The 24,085-nt window shown below is 36.6% G+C and overlaps 1 protein-coding gene across 2 annotated transcripts in view; it reads left to right on the forward strand.

The window, feature by feature from the left end:
- The window catches only part of LOC150094045 (uncharacterized), a 1,005,660-nt gene that overhangs the window by 307,203 nt on the left and 674,372 nt on the right, over positions 1 to 24,085 (forward strand). For both annotated transcript variants that reach the window (XM_090412663.1, XM_090412664.1), the window contains exons 14-15: positions 8,506 to 8,604; positions 19,553 to 19,684. In XM_090412663.1, the coding sequence (XP_090268789.1) occupies positions 8,506 to 8,604; positions 19,553 to 19,684 (231 nt within the window). The remainder of the gene's footprint in view (positions 1 to 8,505; positions 8,605 to 19,552; positions 19,685 to 24,085) is intronic.

The raw sequence follows: 24,085 nt of genomic DNA on the forward strand, positions 1-24,085 counted from the left end.
TCTGCAAAACTGTATATTTGGTTGGAGGTTAGCTAAAGTAAGTCATTGATATATAGCAGGAAGAGAAGACAGAACCTTGTGGAACCCCAGCATTAGTTGAATGGTGAGAGGATAGGGAACCATCCACCATCACACTCAGTGTGTGTGTCCAGTCGGAAAGGTGGCAATCAAACTACAGAAGTCCTGGGACAGACCAAATGGTGATAGTTTGCTTAGTAAGCCTTTATGCCAGAACTGGCCAAAGGCTTTAGAGGTATCAAGTGCAACCACTTGAGATTTGCCAAACTTCTCCATGGCATTTGTCCAGAGATAGGTGAGAATTGTGAGCAGATCTCCTGTTGATTAGCAGTGACAGAATCCATGTGGTCTTTTATTGGGTGGGTGACTTCAAGCTAGTGTAGGAGTTGAGAATTGATGATTTTTCCATTACTTTAGACAGGACTGAGGTAAGCGAGATAGGGCAGTAGTTGGAGAGCAGTGACATGTTGCCCCTCTTGGGAATGGGTTGAATGTAGGCCAATTTCCAGTTTTTATGATAGATTCAAGTGGAGTAAGAGAGTATTATAGACAACATAGGATAGGAGTCAGTTCTGGTGGACAAACTTTCAGGACAATTGGGGGAATGCCAGGAGACTTTTTTATGTCTAATTTTGACAGTATTTTTCCTCGGCAGGTATTTGCCGAAGATATCATGATCCAAATAGAACGTGGGATTCGCAACCTGCCTAACCATATCGCAAACAACGTCAGACTGAATGTAGTCGGTGTTCTCACTAAAGCCAAACCTCCAAAAACCAACCTATCCAAAGACGAATATGCAGCCCTACAAGAAATGAAGAATAACAAAAAAATAGTAATCACCAAAGCAGATAAGGGAAACACCACTGTGGTGCTAAATCAAAAGGACTACAAAGGTAAGCTTAATGCTTTAGTACTAGACCGTACTACTTACCTCCCTATTGAATATAATCCTACCAGCTCTCAGATTAGAACTCTCCACAGACTCCTTAAGAAAGTCACTTCTTGGCCTGTGGAAGTCACTAACAAACTAAAACCTTATAACTCTAGTCCCCCCCCGATTATATGGACTCCCAAAAATACATAAACAAAATGTGCCATTACGTTCCATAGTGGATGGCATTGATTCCCCCACATATAAATTAGCCAAAACGCTCACACACTATACTGGCAACACACCATCACACATAAAAAACTCAGCCCACTTTAAAGCCAGTGTAGAAAACCTCGCACTCCCACACACTGACATAATGGTCAGTTTTGACATCTCCTCGCTATTCACTAATGTCCCACTCAAAGAAACCCTAGAGCTCATCCAAGCCAAGTTTCCTCCCGATATCTCAGCCCTATTTCAGTTCACAATGAACTCAGGCTATTTCATTTTGCAAGGAAAGTTCTACAAACAGATAGAGGGGACAGCCATGGGTTCACCACTTTCCCCACCCTTGGCCAATTTCTTTATGGAGACCTTTGAAGAGAAAGCCTTGAACTCCGCCCCACAAAAACCCACTATTTGGCTTCGTTACGTGGATGATGTGTTTGCTATTTGGCCACATGGCTCTGACTCACTCCACTCCTTCCTAACACACTTAAACAACCAACACCCCAGAGTCCAGTTCACCTTAGAAAAAGAGGAAAACAACACCCTCCCCTTCCTAGACACTTTAATCACCCACCAGCTTGATGGATCTTTGGTTTTCTCTGTTTACAGAAAACCCACCCATACTGGCAGATACATTCACCAGCAATCCCCCCCCCCCCTCACAACAATATGGGATTATAAAAACACTATATAACAGGGAAAATTAATCTGCTAAGATGACAAGGCCCTAACTACTGAACTAAACCACATCCACAACACTTTTTTAGCCAATGGCTATAACCCCAAAAAAATGCAAAAAATACTCAAACCAGTAAACCACAACCCCCCCCCTCCCCCCTCCACAATAAAGATTACACCAAATCTATCACCATCCCCTACATCCAGGGCACCTCTGAGAAAATAACCAATATCCTCAGAAAATATGACCTTACTCCTGTTACAGACTATATAAAAAGTTGGCCTCCCTTATCCGCTCTACCAAAGACCAACCACTTCCCCTAGACCTACCTGGTGTATACCAGGTCCCTTGCAGCTGCAAATTGTCCTACTTTGGCCAAACAGATATCAGGATTTCAGAACACAAAGACTACATCTGGTTCCACCAGTACAGCCGCTGGGCTGGCAGACCATCCTTAGATACCCACCATAGAATTCGTTGGAAGAAAACAAAAATAATACACCGCAGCAAGTTTAAATACGAGAGATTATTCAAGGAATCTTCAGCAGCTCTAAAAAACGTTCCTAACCTCAACAAATTTGGGTGCATGAAACTACCCCAAATTTGAGAGACTTACATTTTGAGAACTTCAGCCCCAACTGCCAAGTCAACCAAATTAGCCCACCAGAGGGCACCATTAGGACTTTAGGAACAATATTAGTTTCTTGCTTTCTTCCTCATTTGCTTTTATTAGTGCCTGCGCACACATACTATATCTTTATGTTCCTGAAGATGGCAACGTGACGTTGCCGAAATATAGAAGTTATTTATTAAAGTTACCTTTAATTAATATACTTTATATGCATTGTTAATTCCGTAAACTAATTACCAGTTACCATTGTCTTTGTTTTTTCCAAGTTCATAACAAGTCCAAATCTCTTCCCTTCCTCATTTAACAGTTTCAGTGTTTTTTGTAGTTCTCTTTCGTCTTCATGAATAATAACAATGTCATCTACAAATCTCAGATTGTTAATTTCCATTCCATGTACAGATATTCCTTTGGAATCTTCCTTCAGTTTGTCCATTGCTCTTTCTAAATGTGCGATGAAAATGCTTGGTGATATTGGGTCTCCCTGTCTAGTACCTCTGCTTGTTTTAAACCATATCCCCAAATCATCACCTATTCTAATTGCTGCAACTGCATTCTGATAAACATCTTTTAATATAGCTATACTGATAATACAATATAATACAATATACTGACTTTTAAATCAAATGTAAACAAGTTTCTTCTTTTCCACCCCACTACCCATATACGGTACTAACGTACTATAGGTTGATCAACCAACCTCTCATGTATGGGCCCAACATTAAAAAAAAAAAAAAAAAAAAAAAAAAAAACCTTATTTCAACAATTTTTGGATGAAAAAACTCTGTCAATGCAACCATTTCATTCTTCTTATACTTCTAGCATTTGTATACAAACATAACTGCTCATTCCTAGATCTATAACAAGTTTCACTGATACCACCTATTAGATGTGACTTCTCTATACTTTCCTGAAGTCATTTTTTTCTTCCTTATTCATCCCTGAACCTTCTTCATATCTAACTGTTTTTGCCTAGATCCCAGTCATCCCCTTCCCTTTTTGTCTACACACGCAATCACATCCTCTTGGAGCAATCTTTAAAGTACCTGTGGCATAAAAATCAAAAACAAAAAAACTATAAAATGCAAATTACACTATAACCACAGTAATAATTAACTTTAATAAAATGAAAGTACAGATATTTTGTGCCAAAAATAACAGTACAGCATCAGTGCATAGAAAAAGCAAATAAAAAAAAACAGGAATCATACATACAGCAGTTGGGAGAGAGAGAATCGTTCCGATTCAGATTTGGCTGATGTAAAAGGCTTCGCAACTTTCTTTGAACAGGCGTTCATATTTAAACCTGCTTCTATGGAGAAGACAAGCTTCATCCCACCGGATACTGTGTTTAGCATCAATACTATGTTGTGCCTGACCAGACTTTTGAGGTTTCATGTATTCAATATAATATTAGTGTTCATTAATTCTTTTTTCCACAGAATAACCTGTATGCCCAAAGTATGCCAGATTACCTTCACAAGGTTTACCTGCTAATGATACCTCTATCATTAGCTGGTAAATATAAAAATATGAGGGATTAAATTGATACTTCAAAATTCTACCAGTTGGTTCAGAGATACCAGAAATATAAGGGATTAAAACTTTGCGGTCTGTTGAAAAATTCTGAGGTGTTGGAACATAGGAGTGAATTGTCTGCTGGATTTGATTTGGGTTGTAACCATTAAAGTTTTGATAGTGAGAAGAAGTTCTTGTTGTAAGCTTGAAGGAGAGGAGCACACATTATGCACTCTATTAATTAAAGATTTGATAACATCGATTTTTTGAGAGGTGCGATGAGCAGACTTTTGATGAATATATCTGCCAGTAAATCTAGGTTTTCGATAAACACTGGTTGATAAATTAGCGGAGGCTGTGCACGTAAGAAGGATGTCCAAGAACGGTAAACTACCAGCCTTTTCTTTTTTCCATGGTGAATTGAATGTGTGGATGAAAGCTATTGATCCATTGTAGGAAAGTGGTAAGTTCATTTTCAGAATAAGGCTAAACAGCAAAGATATCATCAGCATAACGAAACCAATGAGTGGGTTGGGGATGAATGGATGAGAACAAGGTATCTTTCAGATGGGTCAAAAAAATAACTGTATGTTCCTTGTATTCCAGTTTCTGTGATTTGCTTGTTTCTATGCCCTGATGATGTACTGTTATTTTGTATGAAATATCTGTACTTTCATTTCATTAAAGTTAATTACTGTAGTTATCATGTAATTTGCTGTTTATCCTTTTGGAGCATCAACCTTTCTCACACGTTGTTCCCCTGTCCATCTTGAGTCTCCCCGCTTCTCTGATTGTCTTGCACACTTGTTCTGTCATCCTCTACACTCATGTTACCCGCTTCTTCTTTCATAATCACCACTTCAATCTTTCCTTCCTTACTTTTCTGCTCTTTCACAGCACTTCTCACACCAAAACAATTCAAATGCAGTCCATCACTGCCCTTCAAACTCATTCCACACACATTAACAAACTGCACTCCTTTTTCCTCACACATTTCCACTAACATATTATTCACAATCTTTGCTCTCTGCCTTATCTCATCACTGTCACACCTGGACAACACATTGATTACCTTTCCTATCACACTATTATCTTTTATCCTTCTCAACAACCTCCTGACATCCAATCTTACGTTTTCCTCATTCCCAGTCAACTCATTTGTCTCTATTATCACTACTTACTCTTTTGCTCACTTACTCCTCATATCCAACATCTCAGTCACTCTATTCATTTTACCTCCAGGAAAACAAACCTTGTGCAGTTTGTTTACCACACCTCTAATAATTGAATCCTTATACAACGCCACTCACTGGTCTTTTGTTACCTCTTTTATACCACCATCATTCGTTTTCGTCTTCTTCATTCTTCCATACATATGTTGTGTCGGAAAAAGTGCTGATTCACTATTGGTGAGTCATCCTGTTCCCAACCCAACACACGGTAACAATTAGATCTAAGGATAAGGACATACTTATGCCTCCAGAAGAAGAGCTAAAAAGATAGTGTACATATGTTCACTTAGAAGTATTTCTAACCATCTGAGATTGTAGATATTAAGTAATTTTGAGAAATCTATATTTAAAGTTGATAATGTCTGTGAAAAAAAAATTAACAAGGGAAAATTATGTCTCAGTACTGAAATGTTATTATTAGATGTATATAAGATGATCTATGTATCGGAACCATGTCAAAACAGTTCGGAGTTGTGGTGACCAATCGGCCACAGCTATGAGCATGACGTAGTCATCGAGAGAGGGCGCTCGCATTTTGCAATATAAGGTCCGGCATGAGATTCAAATCACTCTCTGGTTTTCTGTTCCTGCATTCCCATCCAAGTCCTGGATAGCTGTGGAAGCTTGCCGCCAGTGCCCAGCAACAATCTCCCGTTTGCTGTTGTGCCGTGTCGAGTATAGTCACCAAAGGAATGAGGTCGGAATTCCAGTAAAGAGCCATTGGTTAGTTATGCCTGCCAACGTGTAGTCAGCGAGAGGGCAACCTTTCAAAGATAATAGAAGTAAGTCGCTGATGCCATGAGAAAACGTGGCGAGAAAACACGGAAGTGTAATCACAAGGAAGCCCTGGCAACTCCATGAAAAGACAAGGATGGTAATGTACAAGTTTTCATACTCATTTTAGAATAGTAACCAAGAAAGGAATAGGAACCAAGGAATTTAGGAGCTCCACACATTTAACTTTCATATGATGCCTAAAGGACTGATTTTGGACTAGTCTGTCTATGTCAAATAAGCTGGTGCCACTCTAAGCTTATTCTGAGGAAGGAACCAAACCTTCGAACTGTTTATTAGGAAGAAACTGTATGATATTATGTTAAATATTAGCTTGAATATTAACTAAGTTGGGGAGGGTAAAGCTTGAGCACAAATACGAATATTATCCCATGTTAAAATACAAGACGGATTGCATCTGATATGCTCTACACGAGGATTGTATATAACTATGTGCATGTTTTTTATTTTTTATATGTGAGCACTGAGTAACTCTGTGTGGAATAATCGAGTCTGAATATAATAATACAAAAAGGGTGTGGGATTGTTAGATTAAAATTAGGAGTAGAAATTTTGGATATCTTAGCCTAAAAGGGGGGGGGGTTCAGACTCTTTAGTATTGAAGTTACTACTTAAAGTGTATATATGCAAGTGTTTAAAATAAATGTATTTCTTTAACCCAAAGTTCATGAGTCTGTTGTTTTCTGAGATTTGAATTACCACTTATTAAATCTTCGGACCTGTATAAGTAAAAGGGGAATCCATTTTCATAAGAAAGAAAGAGGGGAGCCATGACTGCAAATCATGTGATCCCTTTGTTATTTTAGAGTTGTCTAATTGTGTATCAGAATTCAATTGCTGGCTGGCGCATTCGTTTTAAACAATTAGAAATTTGTCAACAACGGAATAGCTGATATCCTAAAGTGATAAATAATAGTAACTTAGAATATAAATTTACGGGGGACTGACGACGTAACACATATCTAGAATTCTCTTCATTTCACTCTGTATCTGTTTCATCTCTTGCCTCATCTTCACCAACTCAGCTTTCAAATGTTGCATCACTCTCTCTCTCTCTCTCTCTCTATTTTATTGCCAGTCACATGATTGTTCGCTGTCAATACCACTCGCCATCTTACCATTAATTGCACTCTGTTTTTCATCTTCCACTACATTTGTATTGCTTTTGTCATTCTTACTACCATTGAATGTTTTGTTCCACACATCACTTATTTGCTTTTTCAAAACTTTTTTTACCAATATTTCACATTTTGCATTTAGTATTAGTAAAGTAAGAAACGGCATTTCTTAGTAAAATTTTACTAAAATTTAATATTTAAAATTTAAAAAGTAAACATGTTTTTGCAGAATGGTGAGAGAGTGGAGTTATGCTATTGAAGTATGCTCTCAGTGATTTTTATGGTGCAGTCAGGTTGTGGATATATTACTAGTTGAGTGAATTCTCTAACACTGAGTAACTTGACTTGATGAAGGCCTGTTAAATATAATGATACTATTTGAATCTTCAGTTTAAATCTGAATCATATGTGACTAAGTTTTTTTTTTTTCACCTTTTCACTTTTGTATCTGTACTAGTCTGAACACATGCTCTTAACATCAGTATAATCATTAATTATTATTATTTTTTTTTTTTGCTTGTATTGTGTGGGTGTCTTAATTAACTAGTCATGTCCTTACTAGCCTCTTTCTTTTTTCCTCCTTTATTTCAACTAAATTTTTGTATTTTGCTCTGACACTTCTTATGCTTCTTTGTTACTATCATTTCCATTTGAACCATAGGCACAAATAAATTGCATTATTCAGTTTTTCATTTTGAAATTTTCCTTAATCTCTCTACTTAAACTGCTTTCCATTCATAATGTTAGTTTATATTCTCCTTGCTACTTCCTCGTTTAGCCGAGCCATCCATTGCCTGATTAAATCATCTTTTACTTATTACTGAGCAGGATCTCACCTGTTTTTCAGTTAATGTAATTATCTTCATGTGACATTTCTATAATTTATTGCTAGTTCCAACTCTTTTCCATTAGTACTTTTTCTATTGATATTTGCTATCCTTAATTCTGTTGAAATTGGGATTGTGTACTAAGTGACCTTTAGTTTGTCACACTGCTGTTATTTGACAAAAACAGTGAGTTCCTTGTATAACCAAGTAGTACAGTAATCTAGTTTATGATATCTGATCATGTTGTGCCATGTAATGTACATGTAGTTTTAAATACAATTTGTTTGGCTTTGTCCCAATGATGTGTTCATTTATTCAGTATCCAACTGCATATGATGAAATGCATGACAGGAAAATGAAAAATAAACATTGTATCAGAAGGCCCAGTTTGTTCTGTGTCTTCCTTAGAGGCTTGTGACAGTCTCATCCTTGTTACTGCACTTTGATCCTTAAGTGATTGTAAAAGGGGAAAAAAGGTAATTAAAATGCAGTAATAAATTTCTCATCAGTAATTTCTATTAATAGCAGTAATTATTGGAATAGTATTTTCTGATTATTAATAAATGAGATTTCATTTTATTTTTTCAGGTAACACCAGAAGTTGGCTGTCCTTGTGGTGAAAGTGATTCTGAAGCCAAAGCTGGGAAAGAATTCAAAAGTAAAAAAGGGTTGAAAGCAGTGGAGGAGGTATTATGTAGTTGTCAATGTAACACTGACATATTTGTTATTTTACTAGTATTTATTAGTGATCTAATGAATGATAATAAATTGCGTATGCTAAGATATCTGCTATTGATTAATTTATTTGTATTACTATTTTTTTAATTTTTGATCATTTTCTAAAAACCTATTTTCAGATTGAAATTTCAGTTCAACATGTAGCAGAGTGTATTTTTCTGCCTAGCTACTGAAAGTTAAACTTATTATCATGAAAACATCACAATTATCAGGAGCATACCAAAACTATTTTATTCTTCCTTTCACTGTGACTGAAGAGTGTGCAACATTCATTTTAATAGATTTGTGGATATAATTCTAGTTTCAATTATATTGAAACTTTAATAACACTTTAAAATACCAGATATATTTTCTTCTGTTAGCATGTTGTTTGCAGTATTAAAATTACTAGCTCGAAGATTCAGGTAACTTTTACTTGCAGACCATTTCTTTGTTTCTTGTGCAACTTTCTCTCCTGATTGATGATGTTCATATGCAATATCAAACTTGGATTTTATATGTAAAATCTGTTTTGGTTTGTAGGTATAGATAAAGCATATGTTACATTCATTATTGAACTACACAGATACCAAATAAATACAAAATGTTATATTCAGGCAATGACAATCAAGGAAAAGAAGGAGTAGCCATTGTATTCAACACACAATACGAAGCTAATCTTCTTGAATGGCAGGAAGTCTCAAGTAGAGTGATGTGGGCAAATATCAGAATGGGGAACTGGACAATGAGATTTATTTGTGCCTATGGTCCCACAGAAGGTTCTACTGAAGTGGAGGAATTTTTTGAGGCTTTAGAAAAAGCAACTGACACAATGAAAAAGGAAAAGTTGGTCCTTGTTGGGGATCTAAATAGCAAAGTAGGAAATGATTGTGAGACATACAAAGATATTTTGGGAAAATTTGGAGAAAAGAGCAAAGCTAATAATAATGGCAAATATCTGTTGGATTTCTGCTCAGGACATGGGCTGCTTATTACTAACACGATGTTAAGGAATAAGAAAAGTCTCATTGATTATGTTATTGTTGATAGTGATGTTTTCTCCCTGGTGCAAGACACCAGAGTGTACAGCGGATTTGAAATTGGAAGTGATCACTGTTTAGTCTTGAGCAGGATAAAATTGAATTTCATATTGAAAAGAATATAAGAATAAAAGTTGAGCAGCTCTCATATATGAATTGTAGACTAAAATACACAAAGATTATTGAAGAAAAAATGAAAGAATTTGAGAACAGGAACCAAACTTTACACATTCAGTGGCAAGCCTTGAAGAAAACCCTGATTGATTCAGCCAGAGAGGCATGTGGTGAGGTTGTCTGCAAGGATAGAAAAATCAGAACTCCCTGTTGGACACAGGAAGTTAAAGAGGCAGTGAAGGAAAAGAAGAAAGCATATCAAAAGTTCCTGGCAAATAAGTCAGCTTGTGCTGTTAGAGAATATGCAGACAAATGAAAGAAAGCTAAACACTGTTTAAAACTAGCTAAACAAAAGTCATGGGTGGACTTTGGCAAGAACATAGAAAATAAATATCAAGAAGGTGGCAAAATATTTTGGAGGTTATTGAAGAAGCTTAGAAATGGAGTAAAGAGTACCGTAAAAGGAGTTAGAGATGATAAAGGTGATGGGATAACTGGAGAAAAAGATATCCTTGAAGTATGGAGTAATTACTTCGAGAAATTGCTAAATGAAACAAGCAGTGATAGCACAGTGGTAAAAAACACTCAACAGGCATAACAGTCAGGAATATATATCCATACTTGAAATAGCCATCAAAGGCTTAAAATGTGGAGCAGGAGTAGATGATATTCAACCAGAAATGCTGAAGTATGGTGGTATAAGAGTCTTACAGTGGCTGCACTGCATAGTTCAGAAGGCCTGGACAGAGGGACGAATTCCCTATGATTGGAGTAGAGCTCTACTGCAATCATATACCCATATATAAATAGGGAAATAAAACTAAATGTGAGAATTACAGAGGTATTTCCCTACTGAGTGTTCCTGGCAAGATCTGTGCAAGTATACTTGAGAAACGGTTGAGAACAATTGTAGAAGAAAAGCTTGGTGAAGAACAAGCTGGATTCAGGCCAAATAGAGGCTGTCTGGATCAGATTTTCACTTTACCACAAATAGTGGAGAAATCATGGGAATATAACAAAGATCTCTATTTGAGTTCTGTAGATCTGGAAAAGGCATATGATAAGGTGCCAAGAGAGAAACATATTCAATATACTACAGTTATATGGTATCAATGGAGCATTATATCAAGCAATACTTAGTCTTTATTTGAGTTGTAAGTCAGCAGTTAGAATTGAAGGAAGTACAGGAAGATCGTTTAATGTTAAATCTGGTGTGAGACAAGGATGTACATTATCCCCTCTGTTATTCATTATCTATATCGATCACATTATGAAGGAAAGTGGTATTAAACATGATATCAAAATTAGAGATGTTAATGTCAGCTGTTTGCTTTATTGCTGTTAGATTTATTGATAAGTATAACGATGTTATACTTATCAATAAATCCACTATGAGTCTGCAAGATTCTTTGACTAAATTGAATAACTGTTGTAATAGATATGGTATGAAGGCCAGCAATAAAAAGACAAAGACAATGAAAATAGGTAGAATCTTTGAAAATGTCAACTGCATTGTGAACGGAGAACCTGTGGAACAAGTAAAACATTTCACCTATTTAGGCATGATTTTTAGTGAAGATGGTAAATTAAATATGGAAATGAACAACAGAATCAATAAAACTGGTATAGTTGGAAGTCAATTGAATACAAGACAGGTTTAAACCAGTTTTAACTTATGAATCTGAGAGCTGGGTCAGAAGTAAAACACTTGACCAAAGACTAGAGACCGCAGATATGAGAGTCCTGAGAAAGATTAGAGGCATGAACAGATGGCATCAATGCAATATCATATTAAAAATTAGGATATTAGGAAAGAACTTGACATTGTTAGCATCCAGGAATGCGTTAGCAGAGCTAATCTCAGGTGGTGTGGTCATTTAAACAGAATGGGCGAAGAAAGGTTAGCAAAACAAGTGTTCTCTGCCAGGTTGGCAGGAAAATGACCCAGAGGAAGACCAATATAGGTGGTTTGATAGGGTTCAAAGTGCCTTAGACGACAGAAATATAAGATCTGATAATATTGGAGTCTTGACAAGTAACAGACTGATTTGGAGGAAAATTGTAGATAGGAAGTTAGTAATGATGTAAATTTTTCATGTATGATATGATAGTACTACTATCATATCCTGTACACCCCTTGAGGGTACATGGCAGGAATTTGAAGATGATGATGACAGATACCAAAGCACTAACAGTTTCTTTAGCTACAACACAAACAGATCAGTGAAGAGGGCATCTAGGATGCCACTCTTATTTCATTTTCTATCAGTTTTTATTTTATTTTATTTTTTTATGTGAATCCTACCCAGAGAGGTTGTAAACCCATCACACTCTACTATTGTGGATGGGCTAATGGTTGGCTACTCCAAACATCTTGTTATGGAGACTAAACATGAAATTTTTTCAAACGAGTTTTGACCTCCAATAAACAGGTTTGCTATAATTAATTACAGACTTACCAGTAACCCTATAGAACAGAAAAGTCACCATTTTTAATGAAAATGTCGAATTATATATAAAAATTAGTAGATCTAGCATGACAGTAAGTCAGTTGAATAAATCTGTCTTGATAAGAGAGAAATCATTAAAAAGATCAATGTTAGCAATGCACAAACTAATTTTAAGATATGGATCCGAGTTGGATTTAAAAAAATAATAATTTGATCAACAACTGGAACCCCCAATAAAGGAGTTCTGATAAAAATAGAAGAGTGAACAGATGTTGTCACTGATATAACAGTATTAAAAATGAAGACATCCGAAAAGAACTTGATGTTATTTAATCAGTCTCTTTAGCTTAGTTGGTATCAAAATTGTCTTCATTATAAAGACTCAGATTTGAATCCTGCTTAGGATGTCAAATTAGCTGATCTCATTTGGAGACAGAATTTTTCCTTCCAGAAACTTATGTCTTTCATCTTATGAACTGACATACTGACCATGAGAACACATGTAATTTTACAGTCAAAACATGTTTAATTGCCACAAGACTAACTATGTTATTCTAAGAAAATTAATGTTAGACAAACTAAGGATACTTATCCAGTCATTGGCTTTAAAGGCTTGTAAGTACCATGAAGGTAACATCATTTATATTCAAGAATGTGTAAAAAGAGCTAATCTGAGATGATATAGTGAATAACCAGAATGGAAGGTGAACAACTAGTAGAATAAATGCCTAAAGCAAACTTTATAGGAAAAATGATCCAGAGAAAGTTCAGTAAGAAAATATGTTGAATGCAGGTAAGAGCACTTGGAAAGAACAATGGGATCATCCATCCTTTAATTAGAAAATACCAGAGTTCGATTCTTGTAATTATAAAGATTCCTATTATCATGTTCTTCAGTTGAAGGTCAGTTAACAAATTGGCCAGGGAACATTCAATTAACAGATAAAAAAAATATACCATTAGTAGGCAGTGGATAATGTAATGTGTAGATGATAAATTATGTAGTATATTTAGGATAATAAATGATGTGGGATGGATGGTGGATTGTATGGTGCAGATGGGGATTGTGTGTGATATAAAAATCCACCTATATACTGCACATCATTCCTCCTGCACAATCTTCTCATTGACTCATTAACTATCATGATCCTTCTCAATTTTGTCTTACCAAGGCAGCAGACTTGCATCCTATACTTTCTCACTATTTATTTTCACTTCTTTCTGCAACTTTTTCTTGCTGAAACAAACATTCACATGTAAAGATAACGATGTTATTTTGCCTCTTTACAAGGCCTTGATGAGACCTCACTTGGACTATTGTGCGCAGCTCTGGTCTCCTGGTTTCTGTTGTGATTCTGATATATTGGAGAGAGTACAAAGGAGAGTGTTAAAAATTATATCAGGATTGTGGAATACTGATTATGAAGACAGATTGCAAATTTGTAGACTGCAGACACTAGCAAAAAGGAGAAAGGTGGGGGGTGAAATGATTGAGACATAAACTTCTGAAAGGTCATACAGGATTTCAATTAATAGAATTTTTCAATTTATGGAGGGAGGGGAAAGGACGAGAGGGCATCCTTGGAAGCTGATAGTGAAGGCTGCCAAGAAGGATATGAGGATTAGATTTTTCTCTCGGAAGGTGGTGCATGTTTGAAATGGATTGTCTTTGGATGTTGTGAATGTAAGCAGTGTGAATAAATTCAAGAATAAGTATGATAGCTGGTGTTTGTGTAGTATATGGCCTCCCTCGATGAGTCTCTGACTCCCTGGAGGTTTCTCTTAATAATATCACACACACACAACCCCCATTTGGAGTGAATTTGCTGGACAAAGAACTTGTATTTGCCGATGGACTGCATTTTAATGGTTTTGGAGTTAGATGTTTGGAGAAAGTATTGTCAGGTAAGAGGTAGGTAGGTAGTGCAAAATCAGGAAAACTAGATGCATCAGGGGATATGCAATCAAGCATATGTCTGTCCACTCCTGAGACAAATGAGTATTGTCCTGAAAATATATGCTCATGAATGGCTGGGTACAATTTCCCAGGTAATGAAGCTGAATGAGTTAGTAATGACATTGTGCAAGGGTAACTGTGTACCTATGGAGATGTTGGAATGTATGTACACAAATGCCTTCTTGACAGAAAATGATAGTTACAGGGATAGAATGTAAGAGATATTGTAATTGTACTCAATAGACCTGTGTAAAATGCTTGAAGCTTTAAAACATATAGGAATAGATGATATTTATATTAACATATTAATTCATATATATGAGAGAGGTTCATTAGTAATAAATTTAAATGGAAAAAAAAGAGAAATAGAAATAAAAAAAAGAGTCAGACAGGAAGACTCTTTCTCACCAAAATTATTTGCTACAGCCTGCAAATATGTTATGAAATAATTGAACTGGGATAAAAGAGGACTGAAAATATTGATGGAGAATACTTAAGCAATCTACGATTCGCTAATGATATCATTCTAATAGCAGCATGACCAAAAGAACTAGAACACATTATTATTGAATTAAATGATGTCTGGATATAACTCTACAGATAAATATAGATAAATCAAAATAATGTATAGTGGAAATACTTCAGAACAAAAACAAATTGAAATAAATCAAAGACAGATTAAATAAAGTAGTGAATTCATACAAATATCTGGGACAAATCATTGCAAACAACCATAAACTTGATAATGAAATTTCAGCTAGAATAACAGTAGGGTGGAAAGTTTTTAACCATTATAGAGAGATATTTTTATTATTAATATTATTCTATGAACACCTCCATGGAGCCCAAAGAGTCATCGGGGGAAACTCAAACTGTCCACATTATCTGTCATACCTCTCCTTGAACCCATTAACAGACAAAGCACTCACAACTGACTCTGGCAACCCATTCCATTCATTCACAATTCTCCAAACAATGACATCTAGTCCTCACACCTCCTGCTAATCATACGTTTGTTCAAATTCTAGGGATGACCACTTATGCTGGCCCCTCTAGCCAAGTGTTGAAACATTTCCCTTGCATCAATGCTATAAAACCCTTCAAACAACTCAAATATTTCTGTCATATCTCCTTTTCCTCTTATCATCCAACTTCTACAATCCACACACTCTCAATCTATCCTCATAGGGAACATTCCACAAACCACTCACCATCTTGGTCACTTACCTTTGAATCTTCTTCACCACTTCCTCATTCCTAAACCCAGAAGACCAGACCTGAGTACATTAATCCAGATGTAGATATATCAAGGCCTTATAAAGAGGAATAACAACTTCCTTATCTCTATTTGTTAGTATGTTCTTCAATAGCCAAGTAATTTTATGGGCTATTTAGCAATATGTTCTCTAAACTTTAACTCTCTGTCTACCATCACCCTAGATCTCTAGCTTCATCTGTTTCCTGGAGTACAGTTCCATCTATGGTACATAGCTTGTAATCGGTTTATCCCAAAATGCATAATTTTACATTTTTCTCCACATTAAACTGATATCCATTATTTTTGCCCTACTGATTGCCTATTTAAATCATTCTGCAAGCTCTTCACTTCACCTTGATTAACTATTACTTAACCTAATTTTGCATCATAATCGAACAACTGAATATTTCCTTTCAGGTTATTTCCTGTATTATTTATGTACAAATTAAAACAAATTCAAGAATGGGTGGATCAGGATATGATACTCTATAGAGGCCAACATGGTTTTGTTAAAGGCAGATCCTGCCTTAGCAATCTATTAACTATTCATAATAGAATAACATATGAGTTGGACAAAGGAACTGGCTACGCAGTGGTGGTACTACTGGATTTGCTAAGGCTTTTGACAGGATACCCCATAGAACACTGTTACGCAAATTGGAGCAGATCGGAATGGATATTAAATTGGTGATATGGATAGGAGAATGGCTCAGGGAGAGAGAGAGATACCATAAGGTGGTGTATGGAGGAGCCGAGTCCAGAATGAGGCAGGTGACCAGTGGTGTGCCTCAGGGCTCTGTGCTTAGGCCAATGTTGTTTAATTTGTATATGAATGATATAGGAAATGGCTTAAAGGGAGATATTCAGTTGTTTGCTGATGATGCAAAGTTGTGTAGTGCAATAAAAAATCAAGCTGATGTTGAAAGTTTGCAGGAAGATTTAAATAAGCTGGTAAAATGGGCAAAAGATAATGGATGTCAGTTCAATGTGGAAAAGTGTAAAGTCATGCATTTTGGGATTAAAAGATTACCAGCTGTGTACTACATCGATGGAAAGGTACTCCAAGAGATTGATGAGGCTAGGGACTTAGGGGTATTGGTAGATAGGGAGATGAAGTTCAGAGGACACATTGCTAAGGTGTCCAAGATTGCACATAGGATTACTTGGTTGTTGAGGAACACACTGACATCCAGAGATAAAGAGGTTATTATTCCCCTTTATAAAGCATTGATACTTCCACATTTGGATTACTGTGCTCAGGTCTGGTCACTTGGATTCCTTGGAGATGAGGAGGCTGTTAGGGAGAGGGTTCAGAGAAGAGTGACCAAGTTGGTGAGTGATATAAAAAATGCTCCCTACATTGATAGATTGAGAGCTTGTGGATTGCAGAGATTGGTTGATAGGCGAAGAAGAGGGGATATGATAGAAACATTCAAATTACTGAAAGGTTTTTATAGGATTGATGCAGGGGAAATGTTTCAGCTGTGTGATAGTGATGGAAGAACAAGAGGTCATAATTTACTATTCAAGTGTATACTTTGCATCTCATTGTTGGTAAGCAACAATGAGATGCAAAGTATACACTTGGTGGAGAAACTTTAAATAATATACAGATAGAGGAAATGGGAGATCTGGGAATGGTGGTAGACAAGGACTTGAAGTTCAGGGGCCACATTGCACAAGTTGTGAAGACATTGGATTGGATAATTGATATAGTGGAGTTACTGAGCGAGCACTTTGCAAAAGTATATCATCCAGGTGGCGACATTGAAAAAATGAAGGAACCATTAGTTTATATGGGAATTGTGATAAATGAAATGGAGGTGAATAGTCTATTACAGAACCTTAATGTGAATACATCTGTGGGATTGGATGGTATACCGGCATAGGTCTTGCGTGAAGTGGCTAAAGAATTATCAGGGCCCTTGACCATGTTGTTTAATCTGAGTCTGGGGTCTGGTTTAGTCCCGAAGGTGTGGAAAGAGGGGAAAATAGTTCCACTGCATAAAGCAGGATCGAAGACTATGGTTGTAAATTACGGACCGATCAGCATATCAGGAGTCGTTGTCAAGGTCTTGGAGAAAAGTAGTCAAGGGAAAAATACAGGAATGGATTGATGAAAATGAGATACTGTACGGGGGACAGCATGGCTTTTTGAAGGGTAGATCATGCCTCAGTAACTTTCTCAAGTTTTATAACAAGGTGATGGATGAACTGGATAAGGATAATGGGTTTACAGTGATACTGCTGGACCTGGCAAAGTCGTTTGACAGGATACCACATGGAATTCTAATCCGTAAACTACAACATATGGGAATGGATATAGGGTTGGTGAGATGGATAGGTGAGTGGTTGATGGAGAGATATCGAAGAGTAGTTTATTCAGGAGTAGAGGCCAAAAGATGGCCTGTGACTAGTGGTGTGCCGCAGAGTTCTGTTCTTGGACCACTGCTGTTTAATTTGTTCATTAACAATATAGGGAAGGATCTAAGAGGAACAGTTCATTTGTTCGCTGATGGTGCAAAGTTGGGTAGGGCGATAGTGAATGCAGAAGATGTCAAAATCTTGCAGGATGACTTGGATAGATTGGAGTTCTGGGCTAAGGAGAATGGATGTCAATTTAATGTGACAAAATGTAAGGTTATGCATTTTGGGGTGAAAAGATTAGCAGCAGTATACCACATTGCTGGAACTGTACTCCAGGAGATTGATGAGGCCAGGGACTTGGGAATGTTGGCGGATAGGGAAGATGAAGTTTAGGGGGCACATTGCAAAAGTAGCTAAATCAGCTCATCAACTCACTTGGTTGTTGAAAAATACCTTGACGAGCAGAGACAAGCAAGTTATTGTACCTCTGTACCGAGCCTTGATAAGACCTCATCTCGACTAGTCTGCCCAGATTTGGTCACCTAGGTTCCTTCTTGATGGGGAGGAGGTGGAGAGGATCCAGAGGTGAGCGACTAAGATGATAGCGGGTCTATGGAATGAACCATATGAGAACAGGGTGAAGATTTGTGGGTTGCAGAAATTAGTTGATAGGCGGAAAAGGGGAGCTATGATTGAGACATTCAAATTGCTAAAGGGTTTCTATAGGATTAATTCAGAGGATATTTTTGAGATCAGGACTGGTGGTGGAAGAACTAGGGGACACCTATGGAAGCTGGGCAAGAGTGTGGTTAGCAGGGGTGTTAGAGCTGGGCTCTTTACTTTTAGAGTGGTAAATGAGTGGAATAAGCTGACAGAGTCTGTTGTGGGTGCTATGACAGTGAGTGAGTTCAAGGTGAGGTATGATAGATACTGTGAGAATGTCATATAGTTGTGTGGACATGATGTTTAGGGCCTCCCTCGATGAGTCTAAGGACTCCTGGAGTCACCCGTAATAATAATAATGACAATGATGCATAGGATCCTGACATGCAGAAATAAAAAGGTTATGATGTCATTGTATGAAGCCTTGATCAGGCTTCATATGGATTATTGTACACAGATTTGGTCGCCAGTTTTCATGATGATGAGGATATGTTGGAAAGGTTCCAGAGAATATTCACAAAGGTTGTCAGTGTTCTTTGGAATGTGGAGTATGAGGACAGATTGAGGGAATGTAAACTGCAAAGCCTCTCGAATTGGAGGAAGAGTGAGGTGGGGAGGCATATGATTGAGACATGTAAGCTAGTCAGGGGGAAGAGATTTTTCATAGAATGGGAGAGGGAGGTAGAACAGGTGGACATCACTGGAAACTGTATGAAAGTGTGAGCAAAGGAGAGGACTAGGTTTAGTACATTGCCTGAGTGTGTTGTGAATGTAGACACATTGAATCAGTTTAAAGCACAGTTGGATGAGCATTGTGTGCAATAGTGTGTACCTCCCACGATGAGTTTCTAACTCCATGGAGGTCAGATGTTAAGAATAATAATAATAATTATATTAAATGCCAGTTTCATTCTTAATCAAATATTAATGTATTTTTAAATCAAATTAATTTAATATAGTTGATTTTAGAAAAGATAGGAACTATAGTAATCCAGCCTCTTCATTATTTTTTTCTCAAATAATAATAACGGTATTATTTGTTGCACTGAGTCAAGTATGATTTTTTTAGAGAGTCTCAAAGCCTGCAATTGATTTGAGGCAACTGATGACCAATGCATCCAATGCTGCTTTTGCAAGTGATTATCAAAATGCAGTTAATGATTTCCAGAAAGTTGTCACAGAATTGAAGAATAATATACAGGTATAAGTAATGATTTTTAATTAAATTACTATTATTTTCCTTTATTATCTTTTCAGAATCACTGTGTTCTCATATCACATCTATAATAATTAATGTTTAGCATTCAACTTTTGTTATATCTCAAGAGTGCTGTTTATAGCAGCATTTCCCAAATTTTAATTTTAAGTGTAATTTTTTGTAGTCAATTACATATATATAGAGTGCTGAAATAAATAAGTAGATTTATATTAGAAAGAAATATTTTATAATTTTACTGGCATTTGATAGCAGTTAAGTGACTCATCTACACTAAGTATATGGTTATACTGCTTCTCTTACCTTCAAAATTGCAAAGCTCAAAATGAATTGATTTTTGAAATTGTATTTTGATTGTTTCTGTGCATTCAGATTGAATTTGATTACTTTTTTTTTAAACACTGACTCATTTCTTTACATATGTAGTAGTAGGCTAACTTTTATCAGCAGATATAACTGCAGATAAAAGATATAATGAGATATAATGGGAAAAATTATTACATTTTTGTTGAAAAACAATTAGAAAAAGCAATTAAAAAAATTATCACTTTTTTCTTTGGAATTATTACCATTCTTGAAAAAAAAGCAATTTATATATGATAATAAGTAATGAAATAAATTTTTCCCAGTTAAGGCAACTCCAATGCAAAACTAATATTATCATAATCTCTTTGATAATTTTGAGACTTTTTCATTTGCAATTTTTTTATGGATTTATAATATCCTCTATTTCCATTTTACCAACTGATGTAAATTCTTGTGTAACCAATCACTATAGCTGGCACAGTAATTTTTGTTTGTGGTTATTTAGCTTTGTTATACCAAAATTTTTTCTTCCTTTCATTAAGTTACATTTTACAGTGTAGGCTACAAAATATCAGTGTTTATTCTTATTATCTTATTATCTAAGGATTACATGTACAGTGTATTTTGCTATTCATGTACTGTGTTGCATGAAGAAATTTCTTACTGCAGGTTTTACATTGATAATATGTTAAAAATTTGGCTATTTGTTGTTTCTTTTTAAAAGATTTCAGTAGTGCACAACTTGAAGCATCGTTGCATACTGCCAGTATTTTTCAAATATTTGTGCACTAGAGAACTGAAAGAAATAATTGCCTACAGGTTTTAAATTATGAAAATTTATATTTATCGTCAATTCATTTAGGCTATGTATTTTTAAAAGTGAAATATTTCCTCTTGCTCTGTAAACTATTTGTATTTGTTTATTATCTATAACTTTTCTCATTACTGTATTCAGTTTGTAATATCTCATTTAAAAAGTTAAGCAATTTTTTTTCTTTTTTTCATCTAAGTGCATTATTTATACCTACACACACACACACACACACACACAATAGTTATACATATTTACTTCATACTTTTTGTTCTTTAGATCCAGATAATATGTATTGCTGCTCTTGCTAATATTGCTCATTGAAATTTCTCAATGAGCAATATTAGCAAGAGCAGCAATTTTTTTTTAATGATGACCATGTACCCACAAGGGGTGTACAGGATATAATAGTACTACATGAAAAACTTATATCATTACTAACTTCCTATCTACAATTTTCCTCCAAATCAGTCTGTTACTTGTCAAGACCCCAACATTATCAGATCTTATATTTCTATCGTCTAAGGCACTTTGTACCGTATCAATCCACTATTATCTTGGTCTTCCTCTGGGTCGTTTTGCTGCCAACCTGGCAGAGAACACTTGTTTGGCTAATCTTTCTTCGCCCATTCTGTTTAGGTGACCATATCACATGAGATTAGCTCTGCTAACGCATTCCTGGATGCTGACAATGTCAAGTTCTTTCCTAATATCCTCGTTTTTAATATGATATTGCCATTGATGCCATCTGTTCACGCCTATAATCTTTCTCAGGACTCTCATATCTGTGGTCCCTAGTCTTTGGTCAAGTGTTTTACTTCTGACCCAGCTCTCAGATCCATAAGTTAAAACTGGTTTGAACAATGTCTTGTATACAGCTAATTTAGTGTTCCGACTAATTTCTCTCTTATTCCATATGAATTTATTCAATTGACTTCCCACCATACCAGCTTGGCTGATTCTGTTGTCTATTTCTATATTTAATTTACCATCTTCAGTAAAAATCGTGCCTAAGTAGATGAAATGTTTTACTTGTTCCACAGGTTCTCCATTCACAATACAATGAAATTTCTTGGTATCTTTAATTTATAGTATGACCAACTGAAAAAACTTTCAATGTCAATCTCTGATTCGGAGTATTTTAATAACAAGGTGATACACCTTTTCACCACTTGTTTATGAGGAAATATATGACTTCTGCATTATTTCAACTAATGGTAGAGTTCGCTTGGACTTTTGATGAGATCAGACGTGTTATTTTAGATTGAGCCTGATTAGATTTCATACAAGGGTTTTCAGGAATCTCACATTGCACTGGCACTGACGCAGTTTGATTCCTACTGTCTCCCCCTCTGCATGAAAAATGCATGGCCCCACGTCATTGCAGGTGGGGCCTACACACCCCTACCTGCAACGATGACCAGTGTTAATTTATTGTATTTTGTATTTTAGGGACGTAGACTTTCATCCTGTGGCCAAGTGAATTCTCGACACTCCTTCCCCATGTATTAGGGCATTTTAAACTTAAGTATTGATTTAGACACATTTGTGTCTAAATCAATAAATGTCTAAATGTGTCTACAATGCTGGTAGACACTTTGTGTGTCTACGGGACTTTGCTGGAAGATCGTAAGATCTTAGGGATTTTTGTCAGTAGACCCTGTAAAGTCTACAGGATTATCTACAGACACTGGAATATTCTCCAACAATATATGGTGAATAAAAATGGAAAACATAAACGACATCAAGGACACCATTCAAAATCTAAACAGAGATCTGACATTTGACGTTCTTAAATTAAAGAAATTTGAGGCAGAATATCCCTGCTTCCTGAATATCTACACTCAGATTAATGACACGGAAGAAAGTGGACACTGAAGGGGACTTCACACCTGTTCCACCACCAAAGACTCCCCAACGATATGATTGTTCTCAGGAGGAACAATCAAACAAAAGACAAAGAACATCTGAAGATCATATGGAAGAGGATGTAGCAGCACCAAGACAAAAAAGAAAAGATCCCTCCAGTTATCCTCTGAGACAAAGAGAAGTGGACCTCAGTCTCAAGGTCCCTAGGAGAACAAAACATCTACTTCTCCAGGGCAAGAAATACTGATGAGGGTGTAAAGATTCATCCTGCTACTGTCTCGGATTATTGTAAGATGACGAAAATGCTGGACAACTCCAAATTGCCCTTCCATACCTTCACAATAGCAAGCGAGAAAAATCTTAAAATAGTGCTTAAAGGGGTTGCTGAGGGCATCACAACTGATGAGATCACTGCCGACCTCATCCGTCAAGGACTGACCCCAATCAGTCAGCAGAATGCCGAGATCTGAAAAAGGCCAATGTCACTGGTGTTGGTCAAAATCAGCAACACACAGAAAAGGATATGTGAAGTGACAGATATTTGCAGGCTCAAAATTACAACCGAGCCTCTAAGGAAGAAGGCATCGGCAGGGCAATGCCATAGATGCCAAAAATTCGGGCACACCCAAAAGTTGTGCAGAGCTGCATACAGATGTCTGAAATGGGGAGAGGGACACCAGACCAGCACCTGAACCTAGCCAAGATCTACACCTGTCTGTTGTGCTAACTGTAGAGGACCACATCCTGCTAATTACAAGGGGTGCCTTTTCCACCCAAAAAATAGGGGTTCAGCAAGAGTGAACCCTGCTCCACCATGACCTCATTTCAGACATCTGTATGCAGCTCTGCACACCTAAAAGTTGTGCCGAACTGCATTCAGATGTCTGAAATGGGGAGAGGGACACCAGACTAACACCTGCGCCAAGCCAAGATCTACACCTGTCTGTTGTGCTAACTGTAGAGGACCACATCCTGCTAATTACAAGGGATGCCTTTTCCACCCAAAAAATCGGGGTTCAACAAGAGTGAACCCTGCTCCACCATGCAATGACACCAAAAGCAACCAAGCAGGTCGCCCTCCTGTTCGAAATACCTCGCATTCAGCAGCACAGGAAGGCACGCGACCTTCATCCATGACCAAAACATACGCAGAAGTGGCACGAACTCAGATTCCTTCATCTCAAGAGCAAACAAGCTCCAACTTAACATCAGTTCTAACTGCTTCACTTGCCACCATTCTGCATGAATTCAGCAAAGCAAGCACTTCACCATCTTCCAGAAAGAGATTCCATATAGAAATCTAATCCATATTGACAGCTCTCTACAATGTATAAAAAATTCAAATCAAACTCCCTCATGATTATAGCATGGAATGCTAATGGCCTGACAAATAAAATTCT

This window comes from Typopeltis vanoorti, chromosome 23, assembly GCF_054136105.1.
Source record: "Typopeltis vanoorti isolate ZY-2024b chromosome 23, IOZ_Tvanoo_1.0, whole genome shotgun sequence".
In the NCBI taxonomy this organism is placed as follows: Eukaryota; Metazoa; Arthropoda; class Arachnida; order Uropygi; family Thelyphonidae; genus Typopeltis; species Typopeltis vanoorti.